This window comes from Ylistrum balloti, unplaced genomic scaffold (assembly GCF_031769215.1).
Source record: "Ylistrum balloti isolate Yb309-2 unplaced genomic scaffold, AGI_CSIRO_Ybal_v1 Utg369958, whole genome shotgun sequence".
Taxonomy (NCBI): Eukaryota; Metazoa; Mollusca; class Bivalvia; order Pectinida; family Pectinidae; genus Ylistrum; species Ylistrum balloti.
In genome coordinates, this window is record NW_026782057.1 from 110265 (window position 1) to 126388 (window position 16124).

At 34.6% G+C, this 16124-nt stretch overlaps 1 protein-coding gene across 1 annotated transcript; it reads left to right on the forward strand.

Moving 5' to 3' along the window:
- Positions 1-2729: 2729 nt before the first annotated feature.
- On the forward strand, positions 2730-12159 carry LOC132547502 (uncharacterized). The gene is made up of 5 exons (XM_060211259.1): positions 2730-3050; positions 6266-6356; positions 6720-6896; positions 10115-10279; positions 11951-12159. The coding sequence occupies exons 1-5, from the start codon at positions 2733-2735 to the stop codon at positions 12157-12159; spliced, it is 960 nt and encodes a 319-aa protein (XP_060067242.1). The 5' UTR covers positions 2730-2732.
- Positions 12160-16124: the final 3965 nt, after the last annotated feature.

A 16124-nucleotide genomic window follows, 5' to 3' on the forward strand; every position in this document is an offset into this window, starting at 1 on the left:
GTTAACAGTGTTGTTAAATGAACGTCTCCTGTGGTTGACATTGGTGTTAAATGAATGTCACCTGTGGTTAACAGTGTTGTTAAATGAACGTTTCCGTTGGAAACATTGTTGTTAAATGAACGTCTCATGTGGTTAACATTGGTGTTAAATGAACGTCTCCTGTGGTTAACAGTGTTGTTTGATGAACGTCTCATGTGGTTAACAGTGTTGTTAAATGAACGTCTCCTGTGGTTAACAGTGATGTTAAATGAACGTCTCATGTAGTTAACAATGTTGTTAAATGAACGTCTCCTGTGGCTAACAGTGTTGTTAAATGAACGTCTCCTGTGATTAACAGTGTTGTTAAATGAACGTCTCATGTGGTTAACAGTGTTGTTAAATGAACGTCTCCTGTGATTAACAGTGTTGTTAAATGAATGTCTCCTGCGGTTAACAGTGTTGTTAGATAAACGTCTCCTGTGGTGTACAGTGTTGTTTGATAAACGTCTCCTATGATTAACAGAGGTATTTGGTGAACTTTTTAGCTCTTCGAACTATGATGTGTGAGATGTGCTTTATTTTAAGGTTTTCTCCAACGAACGCTAAGAAAGTTGCAAAAGGAAATTACTCTAACCTTTACCTTGTTCACTTGGATCAAATTTATCAAAAAAATTTCATCGAATTTTTTCAGTAATCAAAAGGCATGGACTTACGTACTTGAAACATTTCTAGAATGCCAAGAAGGTTTGCGAAAATAAAATCTTAACCACAAGCGTCTAATTTGTTGAAAGCTTCAATCATTTTTTCTCCACAACCTAAAGGTATAGAATTATGAAGTTTGACTGAAAGGTTTCAAACATGAAGCCCAACAAAGTCTGCGAAAAAATTACCTTGATTCATATGAAGCCACAGGGGCCAAATTCGTTAAAACTTTTAAAGGCACTAAATGGTTAAATTTCGTTATTTTTTCGGATACGTTTGATTTCGGGCAGGCATTGTAATACTTGAAATTAGACTCTTCACAGAATTAAAACACTCTCTAAGAGAAATTGATAAAGATTATCAGCTTCAAATTATCGCTAGTCGACACTCACTGTGTGTCAACCACTCATCCCTGTTTTGATCGTAGACAGCCGAGTTCGTCACGTGACCTTTCGGAGCCTCGTTTTAACCCGCCGTTTTGATATGATTTCTTACTATGTATTATCATTATGCAATCCTATTATGCAGTCAACCAAAACTTAATTTGCCGACCATGTTTTATGTTGTAAAATAATCTCTTGTTTTACGCTATACGCGTGACAAAGCGAATTAAATTAGTTTGGATTAATATAAATCTAAAATTGCATGCGCAAAGACATTGTTGACACTCTCCAAACGATCATGATAAGAATTAGTGTTGAATCGCTCCTATCTTATTCTAATTTTTTGACGTTGTTAATGAAATGGTTGTGCAAGCTTTAACTGTTATAATCAACAGAAAGTACACAATATTTAACATATTTAAATGTTATAACGTTTTTTTTATCAATTATGTAATTAAAATTTAACCATTTAGTCCATTTCAACGATTTGTTTCCGATAAATAAAATACCTAGACTCATGATATCTGGAGGGAAAATTCCAAGAACGAAAGCCAGCAAAGTTTGGAGTAAATGACCTTGACCCTAACTGAAGTCACAGGGATCAAATTTGTTTAAACATTTAAACGACTACTTCTGGTCAACCAAAAGTTCATACAATCATGATATTTTGCTGATAGGTTTCAGGATGAAGTCCAACATGACATTGACTTTTATTCAAGGTCACAGTGGTCAGATTTGTTTAAACCTTTATTCGACTTCTTTTTATCAACTAAAAGTCATTGGATCTCGATATCTCGCTCGTATGTTCCTTGGATGAACCTCGCCAATTTCACTAAAAGATTTGACCTTGACACCTATTCACGGTCACAAAGGTCACAATTTGAAAAACTTCCAAATTCCTTTTTACAACCATCAAGTTGTAGAATCATGAACTTTGGTTAATAGGTTGCTCAGATGAAACCTTAACAAAACTTACGGAAACAATTTACCTTAACCTATTGACAGTCAAAAAAATCGTTTTGTTTTAAAACTTCCAAACAAATCCTTCTCGATATCTTCAAATTCAAAAAAGCAATAATTAAAATCATTGGGCAGGTAGGTGGGAAAATCATTGAATACCAGATGAATGATGCAGGTCCTTTGAGCCTTTTGTTATTATTGCGTATTTTAAAAGATACGGCTTCTTTGGTCGAGATAATGTTTGTAAATCCTCCAAATTTTGTAAATTCTCTCAATGTTTTCGTTGCTTCATGGAAATTAGAACTGACATTTTAAACTGATATTAATTCTAATCGCCTGTTTGTAGTTATGTATTAATATATTCATGCCTTTCTTGATGTTACACTGTATATAAAAAAAATTGTGTTTTTAAAGTGGGGTTATTTTGTATTTTAGGAGTAACATCAAACAGTCACATCTTGGGATTCCAGGCCAGGACGTGTGTTTTGGTGGAAATTACACCTTTGGAATGTGCTTGTTGTTCTTGTGGATGAACTATATTCGCTATCTAAATCTACTGCTTATAAAATCTGTTTACATGTATCGAGGCTTATAGTGAGTACTTCCTGTATAAACAACACGATGAACATGTAAAGATTAAAAAAAAAACACATTAGTGTATTCGAAATGGATGAGAATAACTCAACTTTATTACGTCATCTCGTGATTATGTACATACGGGTAATTATCTTCTTGATTGTACTTAACCTTGTTCTAAGTGTAAATATAACGAAAGATGACATCATAAATCTGAATACTGTAAAATACGTACAGGGATTTCGTCTGCGGACTGGAGTATTCCGTGTTTATGAAAACACGTCCTATACATCATGTGTGAGAGAATGTCTGCGGCGTCGACAGTGCGTGGCGATCTCGTATCATCTTGTCAATTTTTACTGCCACCTCGGGAGCCAGACATCAGACATAGAAAATGTCGGTGATAATAAAATTATCTCTAGTCATCCGACAGACTGGAATCCACCAAAGGTAAATATTACGTAATGTTTAACATTGTGATTTTCCCCGAGTCGCTGTATCAACTGTATGATGCCGTTTAATTCATTCTTTTGCTATATCGAATTCTGAACTTGTATCAAAATGGTCTTTTCTACAGTCTTTGAGAAGTTTATCCCGTTATCTGATGGAATGGCTGGTATTGTGAAATGCTGAGTACATTAAGTCTGATGATATACGTTGTGAAGAGATTGCCAAAGTATTTTTTTCCAGTAGAAAGAGTTGTGAGGTTTGTTTGAAAACATTTTTTATTACTGTAGGACTTAATGTTTGAAAAAGGCTTATACCTCATTTTATTTGACGTTAATGTTTGTTTATGAAATTATTTCACATTTTTTTGCAGTACATACAAAAATGCAATGTATATCTTATAGTTGTACATCTCCGTGTGAAATATATTTTACCCCAATGACGGTACGAATTTTTTTTTCGCATTAATACCAATTATTCACAGTAAATGTAACTTGACTTTAGATTACCATGGAGTCTTGATGATGTTGATAGCACAATGAAGTCAGTATGAACTTTATCGATCCTACATGATACAAACGATTCCCAGCTACCGTTTTCCAACGTTGATAACTACTTATTTAATAGAGCAAAAAGCTTCGTTCACGTCACACCTAGAATAAACCAATCACAATAAGTCCAACACATAAACGAACGTTACCAGTCCCGGTGTAAAGCTAGCTACGGACCATTTAAGTTTTTTAGTGTCATTGTGAATAATTTACTGACATTGTGCTGTCAACCATGTTTATTCGTTGTAAAAATTGTAATTACAATTACCGGTTCGTCATAATGGGTATTCCTAGCTTTATCGTGCTATGAAATTGTGGAGACACCTGCATATAAATGAATGGCAACAACGCAACATACGGAACTGTGGATACAACGAAAGGATAGGGAATGACAGTATTTAGTGTGGATACAACGAAAGGATAGGGAAGGACAGGATTTAGTGAGGATACAACGAAAGGATAGGGAAGGACAGGATTTAGTGAGGATACAACGAAAGGATAGGGAAGGACAGGATTTAGTGAGGATACAACGAAAGGATAGGGAATGACAGGATTTAGTGAGGATACAACGAAAGGATAGGGAAGGACAGGATTTAGTGAGGATACAACGAAAGGATAGGGAAGGACAGGATTTAGTGAGGATACAACGAAAGGATAGGGTATGACAGGATCTAGTTAGGATACAAAGAAAGGATATGGAATGACAGGATCTAGTTAGGATACAAAGAAAGGATAGGGAATGACAGGATCTAGTTAGGATACAAAGAAAGGATATGGAATGACAGTGTTTAGTGAAGAAGCAACACAAGAATAGGAAATGACAACATAAACTGAGTGACACGAAAATAGAAGGAAATGACAACATGAATTTAAGAGACACGAAAAGAAAATTAAATCAAACATCAACATAGAATGACGAGACTCACAAACAAAGGAAAGAGAACGAGTGAGACGAAAATCAAGAGAGAAAACAGAAAGACAACAATCGGACATGAAAAGTTAAGAAAACAAAGAGATGGCAGGAAAATAGCTGATGAGCCAGTGACAGGAAAGAAACGTCCACAACAGAAATTGATTTGTCAACAGGAAGAAAAAACAACATATATGTGGAACCAATAAAACAATAGAATAAAAGAAACATTTATATCAAACTACAGACACGATTAAAGCATTTTTATAAAGTAAAACTTTGTAAAAGAGCAGAAACATGTCCAGATAATTTCATTTCCCTTCAGTCAATAAATATCCGAAAATGGTCTGTCCGAAATCAAGCTTGTTTATAAATACACACTTTAACATGCGGCTTATTAGCACATGAGAGAGGATTATAAAACTTATGCTAGCAAAATTCTGAGTGAAAAAACACTGATGTTCATTGAAATATTGTACACGTGAGTCTGTGAATAAAAAAATGCTTTCCTTTAGAAGGACACCTCAGGATCTCCTCGTTAAGTTGATACTTAGGCCGTCCGCACAATCGGAGCCAAGATTTGCACTTCTCATGCTTCGTCTGAGATTTGGGAAAAGGTATGAACACAACACCTCTCTCTAATCGCTCTGCGTAACGAAATCGGTGTTGCAAGTTCCCCGGCAGCAACGTTTCACCATTGTCGGAGAATGTCGGAGTAGCGAAACGTAAACAAAGAGGCGAATACTACCCGCGATCTGATTGGCTAAACCGCGCTGTCAATCAAAAGCTGTCGATCGGCCAATTATAAAAGCGACGGATTGAAATTGATTAAAATTGGCCAAGTTAAGTATCAAACCCCAGATGTGGAGTTACATTAAGCCCATGAAAAACATACTGATAAGTTTTGTTCTATTGACGCAATACATGTCCCATAGCGGCCCAGAAGCATCGTACTGATTTATAAATAATTTAAAAAAGTAACAGTGACCTTGACCCCACAACCCTGAAACTCGAACTTTTTTTTATTATTTGATGCATGATATGTGTGTCAAGTTTAATGACTCTCCCTACAGGAATGAAGCGGATTGGCAGCTGATAAATTTTCACAGAACATTGATTTCTTTGTCCATTTTCTGTCTATATGAATCAATGAAGCATGGCGAATAAATGTAATTTGAGAATTTGTTCAGTGGCATGGATCGTTGCTGAGCCTTTGTTACATTTAAAGTACGTGTATATCGCATTAACGAATATATCGTATATAAAAACAGTGTGTGTGTCCTTTAAAATGACAAACAAAGCATATATTTGTAGGTAAAGTTTGTGGTACTGGTGTATTAAGTACAGATTCTGAAATTAATTACTCATTTATTTTTCTATTTGTTATGAACTGAAGTGCGTAACGAACTCCAGTCAACCATACACGTTAAATGTTTGTCTTCCTTAGTAATAAAGTTTATACAAAGTGTAAACCTGAACTAATCTGTAGGCAGAATAACAGCCAAGAAAAAAAAATAAACGTGCTTTAAGGGGAAAACATGTGTATATGTCACTTTATTTGATATTAGCATTTTATTGGAAACGATTTTTTTTCTTTTCTATTTTGTAAATTATTTTCATACAAGTTATATAGCGCTTTATTTGATGGCTTCTTACTTAAGATGGAGAAATTATTTCCGACAATAAAATAAAGGAAAAAAGTTACCCTTAGATTTTTTTTCTTTTATCACAACATTTTTTTCTTGTTTGTGTTTTAGAGCATCGTGGGAAATTGTTCAGAAATGCCTTGTGCTATCGGACAGCGATGTACTGAATTGTCCTCTGGCAAAGTCGTATGCGTTAATACAGGTATTTACGATACATAATGTTAATGTGGGTAAACTATGAATAGTACAACTTAAACATTCGACAACATAATAAGAGTATATAGTATACGAGTTCTATGGCATATTGAGGTTATTGAACTAGTTCAACCTGGTGATTTTTTTTATCGTAATCTCTCCGTCCCGGCCCTTGGTAGAGACGAGGATTCTTTGACTGGATTTGTGTTTCACCAGACCTGAATATGTTTATCCTTGGGGTAAAAAGAGGGGATTCCACTTTCAATCTAAGACGAAATTGAATTTCTTATTTAATGTCACATCAGGGACGTTATAATACAGATAATATGTATTATACGTCTCTGGTCACATTTAAGTTTTGTGTTTACAGAATGTCCAGATCCGCCGGAAATGACGTCATCAACCACGTCAAGTTTAAGAACAGTCGGTATTACAATTAGTTACGAATACGTTGCAGACGCATCAAATCCAGCCATCGTATCCGGAAATCCAAATATCACGTGCAAGACTGATAACACGTGGACATATTCGGACTACACTGTCAAACGTTAGTACAGTTTTTATTACAATGCTACAAATCGAATTTAACAATGCTAACTTGCGACAAATGTTGTACATCGGTGTTGGCTAATGAATTATTAGTGAGTGTAAGTGTTATCTAATTAAATGAATTTATGCATGCAATGAATCAATCATAGTTGACTAACTAGTTGTTTGGGCTCCTCGTCTGTAAATCCTTTCTTCTATCTTTTTTTCGAATCGTGCGTGAGAGTTTGAAATAAAAATGATATATGTGTTTAATTTGTAACTTAAAACTATAATGTGGTCTCTTCCATCCATATTTCTATACATTTAGTTTGTGGTGTACTGATTATACATGCAAGCCCTACTGATTCCTACAGGCAGCAACTGAATATATTTTCCAATAAAATCAATAAAGCACGCGCGATTTAGAGCAAAACGCAATAATACAGCCTACACATAATGCCACGAGAAAACACAGCTCTACGAATAGATTCGAAAACAAAAACATACACGAGAAGGTCATTGTAGGATTTCTCGGTACACAAAGTTTTCAGTAAAGATGAGAAATTTGTGTTAATAATAATATTTACGCAGCAAATGAAACATTTAGATGACAGGTTTGTATTACAAATGGCGGCGGTATATATATGCCAGTTTCCCCTGAAATCTACACAGTTTGGCAATATATCCGTAGGGGAAATGGCATTTACACATATTCTTCCATAACCATGTTTACAAGCGCATGTGTCTCCGTCCTTTCGCATCTCAAGGTATACAGCCTTCCTGATACAAAACATGAGTGACGTCATGTGGGAAACGCGATAAAAAAATATAAATTTCCTACCGTGCTGATATAGGAACCAGGTAGCCATGAGAAATCCATGCTTTTTCCCGGTATGGGATTTCCTTGTCTCATCCTAGGCTACAGAAAGCTATACGTGTTCTTTGCAAGTTCTGAAAACGATTTAAGGATGTACTCTTTTGAGAAGAAAAAAAAGAAGCCCAGTATTAAACTTTTCTTCCAATTTTTTTTTGATGAAGCTAGATCTTAGAAAGAAGATTGAAAGCAAAAAATCAATATGTTGCTGCACTACTTTTTCCAGTACAGCCGCCAGAATATGCATAACAGGAAATAATTCATTTTCACATAAAGTTTTTATGTTTTCTGAATAACAGACATTACCTGTTATTTTCGCGGCAGCCGTCTTTAAATAAATTTTTGTCTTTTATTTTTAAGATCACGGTAAAATAATGGTATAAGCAAATGAAAATTTCGACATAAAGAAAAATACATTGAAAAATGCTTAGTTTTCATTTGCTTTAACGAGCTTTAACGATCTACTTTAGACTTCCAGAGTAATACTCAAGAGAAGTTCTTAAGAAACCAGAAAACGTTGAAATGTTTTACGCTGTTAACCGAATCACGCCGGCAAGTACGCCGTCAAAAAAAAGTAGTCAACAAGCGAAATTTCTTCATAACGTCATAAAAAATCGCCTTTTTAAGTTTATAAACACAGCTTTAGATAACAAAGTGTATAAGACTACCAAAGCCCAAGATATTATGTTGGAATTCATTTCATATTGAGTTATGGTTTACTTCCGGTCAAAACATCGAAAGAGGAACTACTTTTATGAGGTCACACACATACATTAGTTTGTCTACTACTGACATCATGCGTTATCCTCAAAACTGAAAATCCTCATCAAGATTGAAACTCAATTTAATCTTTTCAAATATATAGATTAAATAACAAAATTATAATTTTATTTGAAGTTGTATTGGCATGTGCATTAGAACTATATTTTGTGTAAGATTAAATCACAATGCATTAAGCGTGTGACACCATGCATATGTTTTTGTTTACACCCAATACACTTTGTATTGCACTCGGACCACCAAAAAAGGGTAAGAGAAAAGAGAAAAAAAATAATTCCCTTTAGGGTAAGATAGAGTCGCACAGGCACCATCGTCACTCATGTCTACTCTGGTGCGATTCGAATTCTACACCGTTTCACTACTACTGGCAATATCCTTCCGCCTAATGTTTGGGGGAAAATTCTGACGTGAAAATGTTTGTACTAAATATTGTTTTATAAACACAATTCACAATTTTAATGGAAATAGATATTAAAAAAGAGATTCCGATTATATCCTAAGTGTTTGTTAAGAAAAAATAACATTTATATAACAATTTCGTATTTCGGAACTCTTTTGTTTACATATTACTTCATAACTATTTTTGCATTGTCTAGAAGACTTGACATCAAATAGCGGCTGTTTTAAAATGCTACCAAAACCAAACATAAAATCTTTAATTTGATTTCTTGAGTACTCTAACTTCTGACTAAACAAAACATTAAAACTTGAAACATAGGTATTAAATTGTTTTTATCAAAGGATAAAGTACAGTGTAGTCCGCATTTAATATTTTTGTCCATTGACCCAGAATCCAAATATTGATAAAAAAATGTTATTCAAATATAATAATCTTTTCGTTGTTTTTACGCAATATCACGTTTCAGATTAGTCTTTTTTCGCTATTATTCAATAATGTGAACAAAACCGGACTAAAACATCATAAACTATTTCAATATCTTACAATGTACACAAAGATTAAACAATGAATAATTGTAAAATAGTATTACGATCAGCGTGGAGTACTAGCCAAGTTGCTATTCTATCACTCACCCCTATCACAAATATTTACTACTTACAATCTAACGCCACTCTTACCGACTAACGATGTGTGTGAGTTTTGGTTTTTAAACGTATCAAAGTAACCATAGGCTTTGATAAGAATATTTCTTACTTTCTGGCTGGAATGAAAGAAAAGTCGACTTGCAAACCTATCGTGCGAATCGGTTTTTCGTTCTTTAAGTTAAGATCAATGTAAGACAAAAAAAATAACATTAATCCTAAAAGTAATACAGTTTTTTTAATAAACAGTTACATATCAAACCTGTTTGTATATTTTTAGGGATATCACGCATATGGTAGATCAAAGGATATCGTAATATGTATGTCTGTAACACCGGTAATTTAACCTGAAACTAATATGGCTGTAATTGTTGTGATTGGTATTAACCAAATTATCGTAATTATCACTAATTTATATAAATAAATGTTTTGTGATTGTTTTTTTTTTTTATATTCTGATCATGTGTTTATGTGTTATGTTTTTAAAGACGTGTGACACTTAGACAAAAAATATATCATTATTTCATTTATATATTTCCCAGTGTGTCCGTCAGACTTCCAAGTTGTTGCCGGAACCTATTGTGTCCTGATTGTTACGGACCAAAGACTGGCCCCTGCCAAAGGTGATGAGTACTGTCAGACAAAAGGAGGCCGACTCATTTGGATGACCAGTGTTGATAAATTTGACGCAGTCGTGGCCGTTATTGGTGTGTAGCTTATTTTTTATTGCTATATCAATATTGATTCATTAGTATATGTCATTGATTTATCATTATTACTACTTATCGAGTATTCAGCACGGAGACCGTTCCGGAACCACGGAACAGAGACAATAAATCAAATCTGAACGAAAGGAAAATAATCTGAGGAAGAAATTAAATCTAAAATATGCTGTGTGCACATAGTTTCATACGTCTCTGTTTCCCACAACTGTCGGCTTGTGATCGTCTCTAGATCTTGGTGTGGGCGGGGACCTCTATTTGATGACAAGAGACACATTCGAATAGGGAACACAGTACGGTATAAAACACGTTAGACCTAGTACGGTATAAAACACGTTAGACCTAGTACGGTATAAAATAGGTTAGACCTAGTACGGTATAAAACACGTTAGACCTAGTACGGTATAAAATAGGTTAGACCTAGTACGGTATAAAATAGGTTAGACCTAGTACGGTATAAAACACGTTAGACCCAGTACAGTATAAAACAGGTTAGACCTAGTACGGTATAAAACACGTTAGACCTAGTACGGTATAAAACAGGTTAGACCTAGTAAGGTATAAAACAGGTTAGACCTAGTACGGTATAAAACAGGTTATACCTAGTACGGTATAAAACAGGTTAGACCTAGTACGATATAAAACACGTTAGACCTAGTACGGTATAAAACATGTTAGATCTAGTACGGTATAAAATAGGTTAGACCTAGTACGGTATCAAACAGGTTAGACCTAGTACGATATAAAACACGTTAGACCTAGTACGGTATAAAACATGTTAGATCTAGTACGGTATAAAATAGGTTAGACCTAGTACGGTATAAAACAGGTTAGACCTAGTATGGTATAAAACAGGTTAGACCTAGTACGATATAAAACGCGTTAGACCTAGTACGGTATAAAACAAGTTAGACCTAGTACGGTATAAAACATGTTAGATCTAGTACGGTATAAAATAGGTTAGACCTAGTACGGTATAAAACAGGTTAGACATAGTATGGTATAAAACATGTTAGACCTAGTACGGTATAAAACAGGTTAGACCTAGTACGATATAAAACACGTTAGACCTAGTACGGTATTAAACAGGTTAGACCTAGTACGGTATAAAACATGTTAGACCTAGTACGGTATTAAACAGGTTAGACCTCGTACGGTATAAAACATGTTAGACCTAGTACGTTATAAAACAGGTTAGATCTAGTACGGTATAAAACACGCTAGACCTAGTAAGGTATAAAACAGGTTAGATCTAGTACGGTATAAAACACGTTAGAACTAATACAGTGTAAAACAGATTCTACGTCGGCAGTTCTGCAAAATGATGTGAGACCACTCCTCGACAAAAGGTATTATTGTAATGAAATCTTTATAACATGCCTTCAATTTTATTTCATCAGCGCTGAAATGTACTACACTTGCCATGTGTTGTTTACGACATTAAAACTGTAAACTTCATCTATTTTGCGACTATTATGAAACAAGGTATGTTACAAGATGTAATGATTCTGGACTACCCGGTTGGAAGGAGCGTGTGTCAATGTTGTAAAATGTGCTTTGGTAAAAGTTTTTTTTGTTTAGTCTTGACATAAATAAACACAAATAAAACTGGAATCACTGTTGTCGACAAGAAATAATAATTTCCATATATTGCAGACACAGGAAGATATTTTTTGGCGGGATCGGACGCGGATGTTGAAGGTACGTGGAAACTGCCAGACGGGGAGCCAATGACGTGGGTACACAGCCGCGCAGAAACTATCGACACCGACAATGAAGATTGTCTAACCTACGACCACAGCTATAAGAAACTGAGAGATTTTGTCTGTACCGGCGCCAAATTATTCATATGTGAAATTGCATAGAGCCAACGATCTCTTATGAAGTTCGTATGAGGTCAGAAAACGATGACTTTTTACAATGGAATTTTTTATTTCACCTGTACACGGTATGTACCGGGTGATCGCCGGAATGTCCCCAAAAAAGGTCAGGGAAGACAAGAATTTCTTTTCATCACAACGCCTTTGCCTTTGACAATTATTTTTATTATATATCTATTTCTGACACTGTGATCAATACCTTCATAAAAGTATTTGAGTGAATTGTTGTAAATAAAAGGAATCACAATTTGTAGATATGTCGTGTGATTAAGAAAATCCCACATCTCAGTCTTGTCTCTTTTCTTTTAAAATTCAGTACGTTACCGAGTCTGATGTACACGGGAACAAAGATATAATTTATAAAGAATGTTTACGTGTAAGTATAGAAAAACTAGCCAATGGTCATTACAAACCATGGCAATTGGTGTTTCTCGTTTGAAATCAAGATGTCCGTTAATAGATTGTACTACATAATGTAATACGGAAATATGTATACACATTACACGTGATTTTATGTGTGTTTGAATAATTCTTGGACGTCAGTTTCATTGACGCAGACTCATGCCGGCCAAGATCAAGAAAATTATCGATTAAATTTCCTTGCATCTCTTCAACTTCAACATTATATATATACTAATATGTCTTAAATATAAGCCTTACAGCAAGAGTTTATATCTTGATGTTGATCCAGTATTTGTTTATATTTGAATAGAGTTTGGTATTGTCCATGAACAAATTTATGCAACACTCTATAAGATCTGGAGTAATACAAGAAGTTACAAGAAAAATAGAAAAATATTATGGTAACAGAAGAAAGATAAATAATAAAATGTCCTCAATAAACAAAGACACAACTACGACACTAACCTACATACAGAAAGTTTTGTGGCACTGAGTGAAATCGTTTCGAAGTTGTAGACGGGAAAGGAAAGTTGTCCTTTTGGTGTCCATTGCTGTGGAACAAGACACGTTCAGAACAACTTGCAGTATGCTGATTGGGGTCAAGGGCACACTGAACTTTCTATCAGAAAAGTTAATACCATCGCCGTACATATCGCAGAACATCTTTAATACAAACCCAATTTTCTGACAAATTCTTTCATTGCAAACAAAACAAAAAACAAAACAAACAAAAGCAAAACTGTATGGATGAAATGTTTAATCCTTCAAACTAAATGCGTATGTTTTTACAAAGAATGTATTTGACTGAAAAACACTGTCTCAGGTGAAAATTCATTGTTTCCGTCATACATTTAATCTCATTGTGTCGGGTAGCGCTCAACCTTTTTAATCATTAAAAAAAAGGAAACAGAAACTAAATTTGTCGGTATGACATGAACACCCTCGCTGGCACCAGTGAGAACATGGGGTCTTTAAAGTGCTATTGTTTTTAAGGGGTGTGTCCATTTTATAATACATATACATAAGGCATTCGTTTATTAGGTCGCTTAGGTCCCATAAAACAATGCCAATCAAAGTTCTAAAACTTCCTATTTCAGTACCGAGAAAAACGTAAACTGAGATATAAACTCTAAAGGCCATACCGTAGAACACAATGCTTTTGAAGCAGTTTGACCAAAGGACCTGTGTCGCTCATCTAGTACTCAATGCTTTTCATAAACACCATTTTTTCACATAATTGATATTTAAAGCCTAGGTCAATAAGAAGTCCTTTGAAGTTTGAAACAAACACCGACACTTGTAACCTTATATACAATTCAATGTGTTTTCCACTGGGCTTCTAGAACTACCAAATATCATGAATTCAGGCATTTAGTTAAATCATCAGAAGTTGTTTGAATTTTTAAAAAAAATCATAAGAAGACTTTGGTTATGTGTCAAGTCCATTTTTTTGCAACTACTGATTGGCTTCATTCAAGAAATTTTCTTGCAAAATGTGATCGTAGGCCTTTTGATTATAGAGAAGAGTTTGCTTGAAGGGTTAAACAAATTTGACCATTAATATGGGTCAAGCTTATTTCCTTTCGCAAACTTTTTTGTGCTTCATGGCATAAACTTACATGTCAAATATAATAATTCTATGACTTTCGTTTTACAAGAAAACGCTGGGTCAGGTGAGCTGAAAAATGACCAAAACCATAAGTGATTTTTTTTTAATCCGACCGAAACCAAATATACGACCTGAGCTGAGTTTTCACTTTATACAGAAACGTATCAAGTGTCAGATCAATTTCTGCATCTATTAAAGATCATTGTGTCAAAACTAAACAAATTCTGACAGAACGACGGCAACGGGCCATGTTAAGCAGATATGTTAGTTGGCATCGCGCTGCTTTCAATTGTCTTTCATATTGTCTATAAATGCCAATAAAATCCAGCGCGATGCTTATATTTTTCATTTTCCATATCCATACTATTATGAGAAGAGATTATCTTATTGTTTCTTTATAATTACCCGCAGTATTCCTACACCGCTGGCAGTTCATGGCCTGGTAATTCACCATTGACAAAAATCCCATACAATGGTAAATATATGAAAATGTTTTAAACATATGCACAAAACGAGTGCAATACATATAACTACAGAAGCATTAGACAGTGACAATCAAGGGTTATACAGAGTATTGTTCCTAGTAACACAAAACCGTTTTACATAGCACACCAGTATTATACATTGAAACACAAGTGTTGTACATAGTAACACAAGTGTTGTACTGTACATAGTAACAAAGGTGTTGAAAATAGTAACATACTAGTGTTAGTAATATAACATAACACTAGGGTTATAGCACAAGTGTTGTGTTTAGTAACACTCAAGTATTGTACATAGTGAAATACAAGTGGTTTACACAGTAACACACAATTATTTTACACAGTAACACACAATTATTACACCTGGTAACGTAATTGTATTGTTCATAGTAACACATGTATTGCACATAGTTAAACAAATTTGGACATAGTGACACACGAGTTTTGTACTTACTAACTCACAAGCATTGGGCACAATAACATACAAATATTGTACATACATTTGTAGTAACACACAAATAGTTTACATACATTTGTAGTAACACACAAATATCGTACATACATTTGTAGTAACACACAAATATTGTACATACATTTGTAGTAACACACAAATAAAGTAAAAAAAAAAAAAAAGATTGTATATAGTTACACATTGTACATTGTAGCACTCAAGTGTTTTGCATAGTTACACAACAAAAAATTATTATACATAGCAACAGACATATTGTGCATAGCTTTATTAAGGCTGATGTGGGTCCTGACTGATTGGTGTTACTGTAAAGTGACCCCTGAATGAAAATAGAAATGAATAAAGAACTATTATCCAAAATTAAAAATGTTGAAAACCGCATCAAAATCGGCCGGTCCAATACCGAGATATTCACTTTTCTTACTACTAATCAGCCCAAGGCCGACTCGCGGCTGTGACGTCACAACTTCAACGACTGGTAGCCGTCGCCATGGAAGGAAATGGTGAGATCGAGAACAGCTTTGTTATGTAATATCAGATTGTGCATGACGGTTGCCAGAATTTGCCAGACATCGATTTAAAATAACTAATTTAAATACAGAAGGATTAGATCGATAGCAAGGTTTGACATATACAAACCTTGTATCATAATACAAAGGACATGTTAGAATGAAACGATTACTCGTCCTCAATCATTATCACATAACAGTGTAATTATGAAGTGTGCTAGGAATATTCCTTTGTCCTGTTCTAAGCACACTTGTGTCACGTGCTGTCTCGGCAAGAGGCCAAATAAACACCTTTACACCTGTGACAAGGTATAAGATTAAAGTGATGTCAGTATATGGGTAAGGGTTAACCTGACATTGAAGTTAAGTTTAGATTGTTGTCGGTTATGCGTCTTCCGATTTTCAATTTTACATCAATGTCCCCAGTCATGATAACGAGGATATGTGTAAGGACAAATTTGAAGAATTATATCTATAAA

Excerpts from the sequence above, each read along its gene's own strand:
- LOC132547502 (XM_060211259.1), top strand. The coding sequence starts at position 2,733 with ATGTACATACGGGTAATTATCTTCTTGATTGTACTTAACCTTGTTCTA. Across the intron at positions 3,051-6,265 it reads CAGACTGGAATCCACCAAAG|AGCATCGTGGGAAATTGTTC; the intron begins GTAAATATTACG and ends TTTGTGTTTTAG. Across the intron at positions 10,280-11,950 it reads CGCAGTCGTGGCCGTTATTG|ACACAGGAAGATATTTTTTG; the intron begins GTGTGTAGCTTA and ends CATATATTGCAG.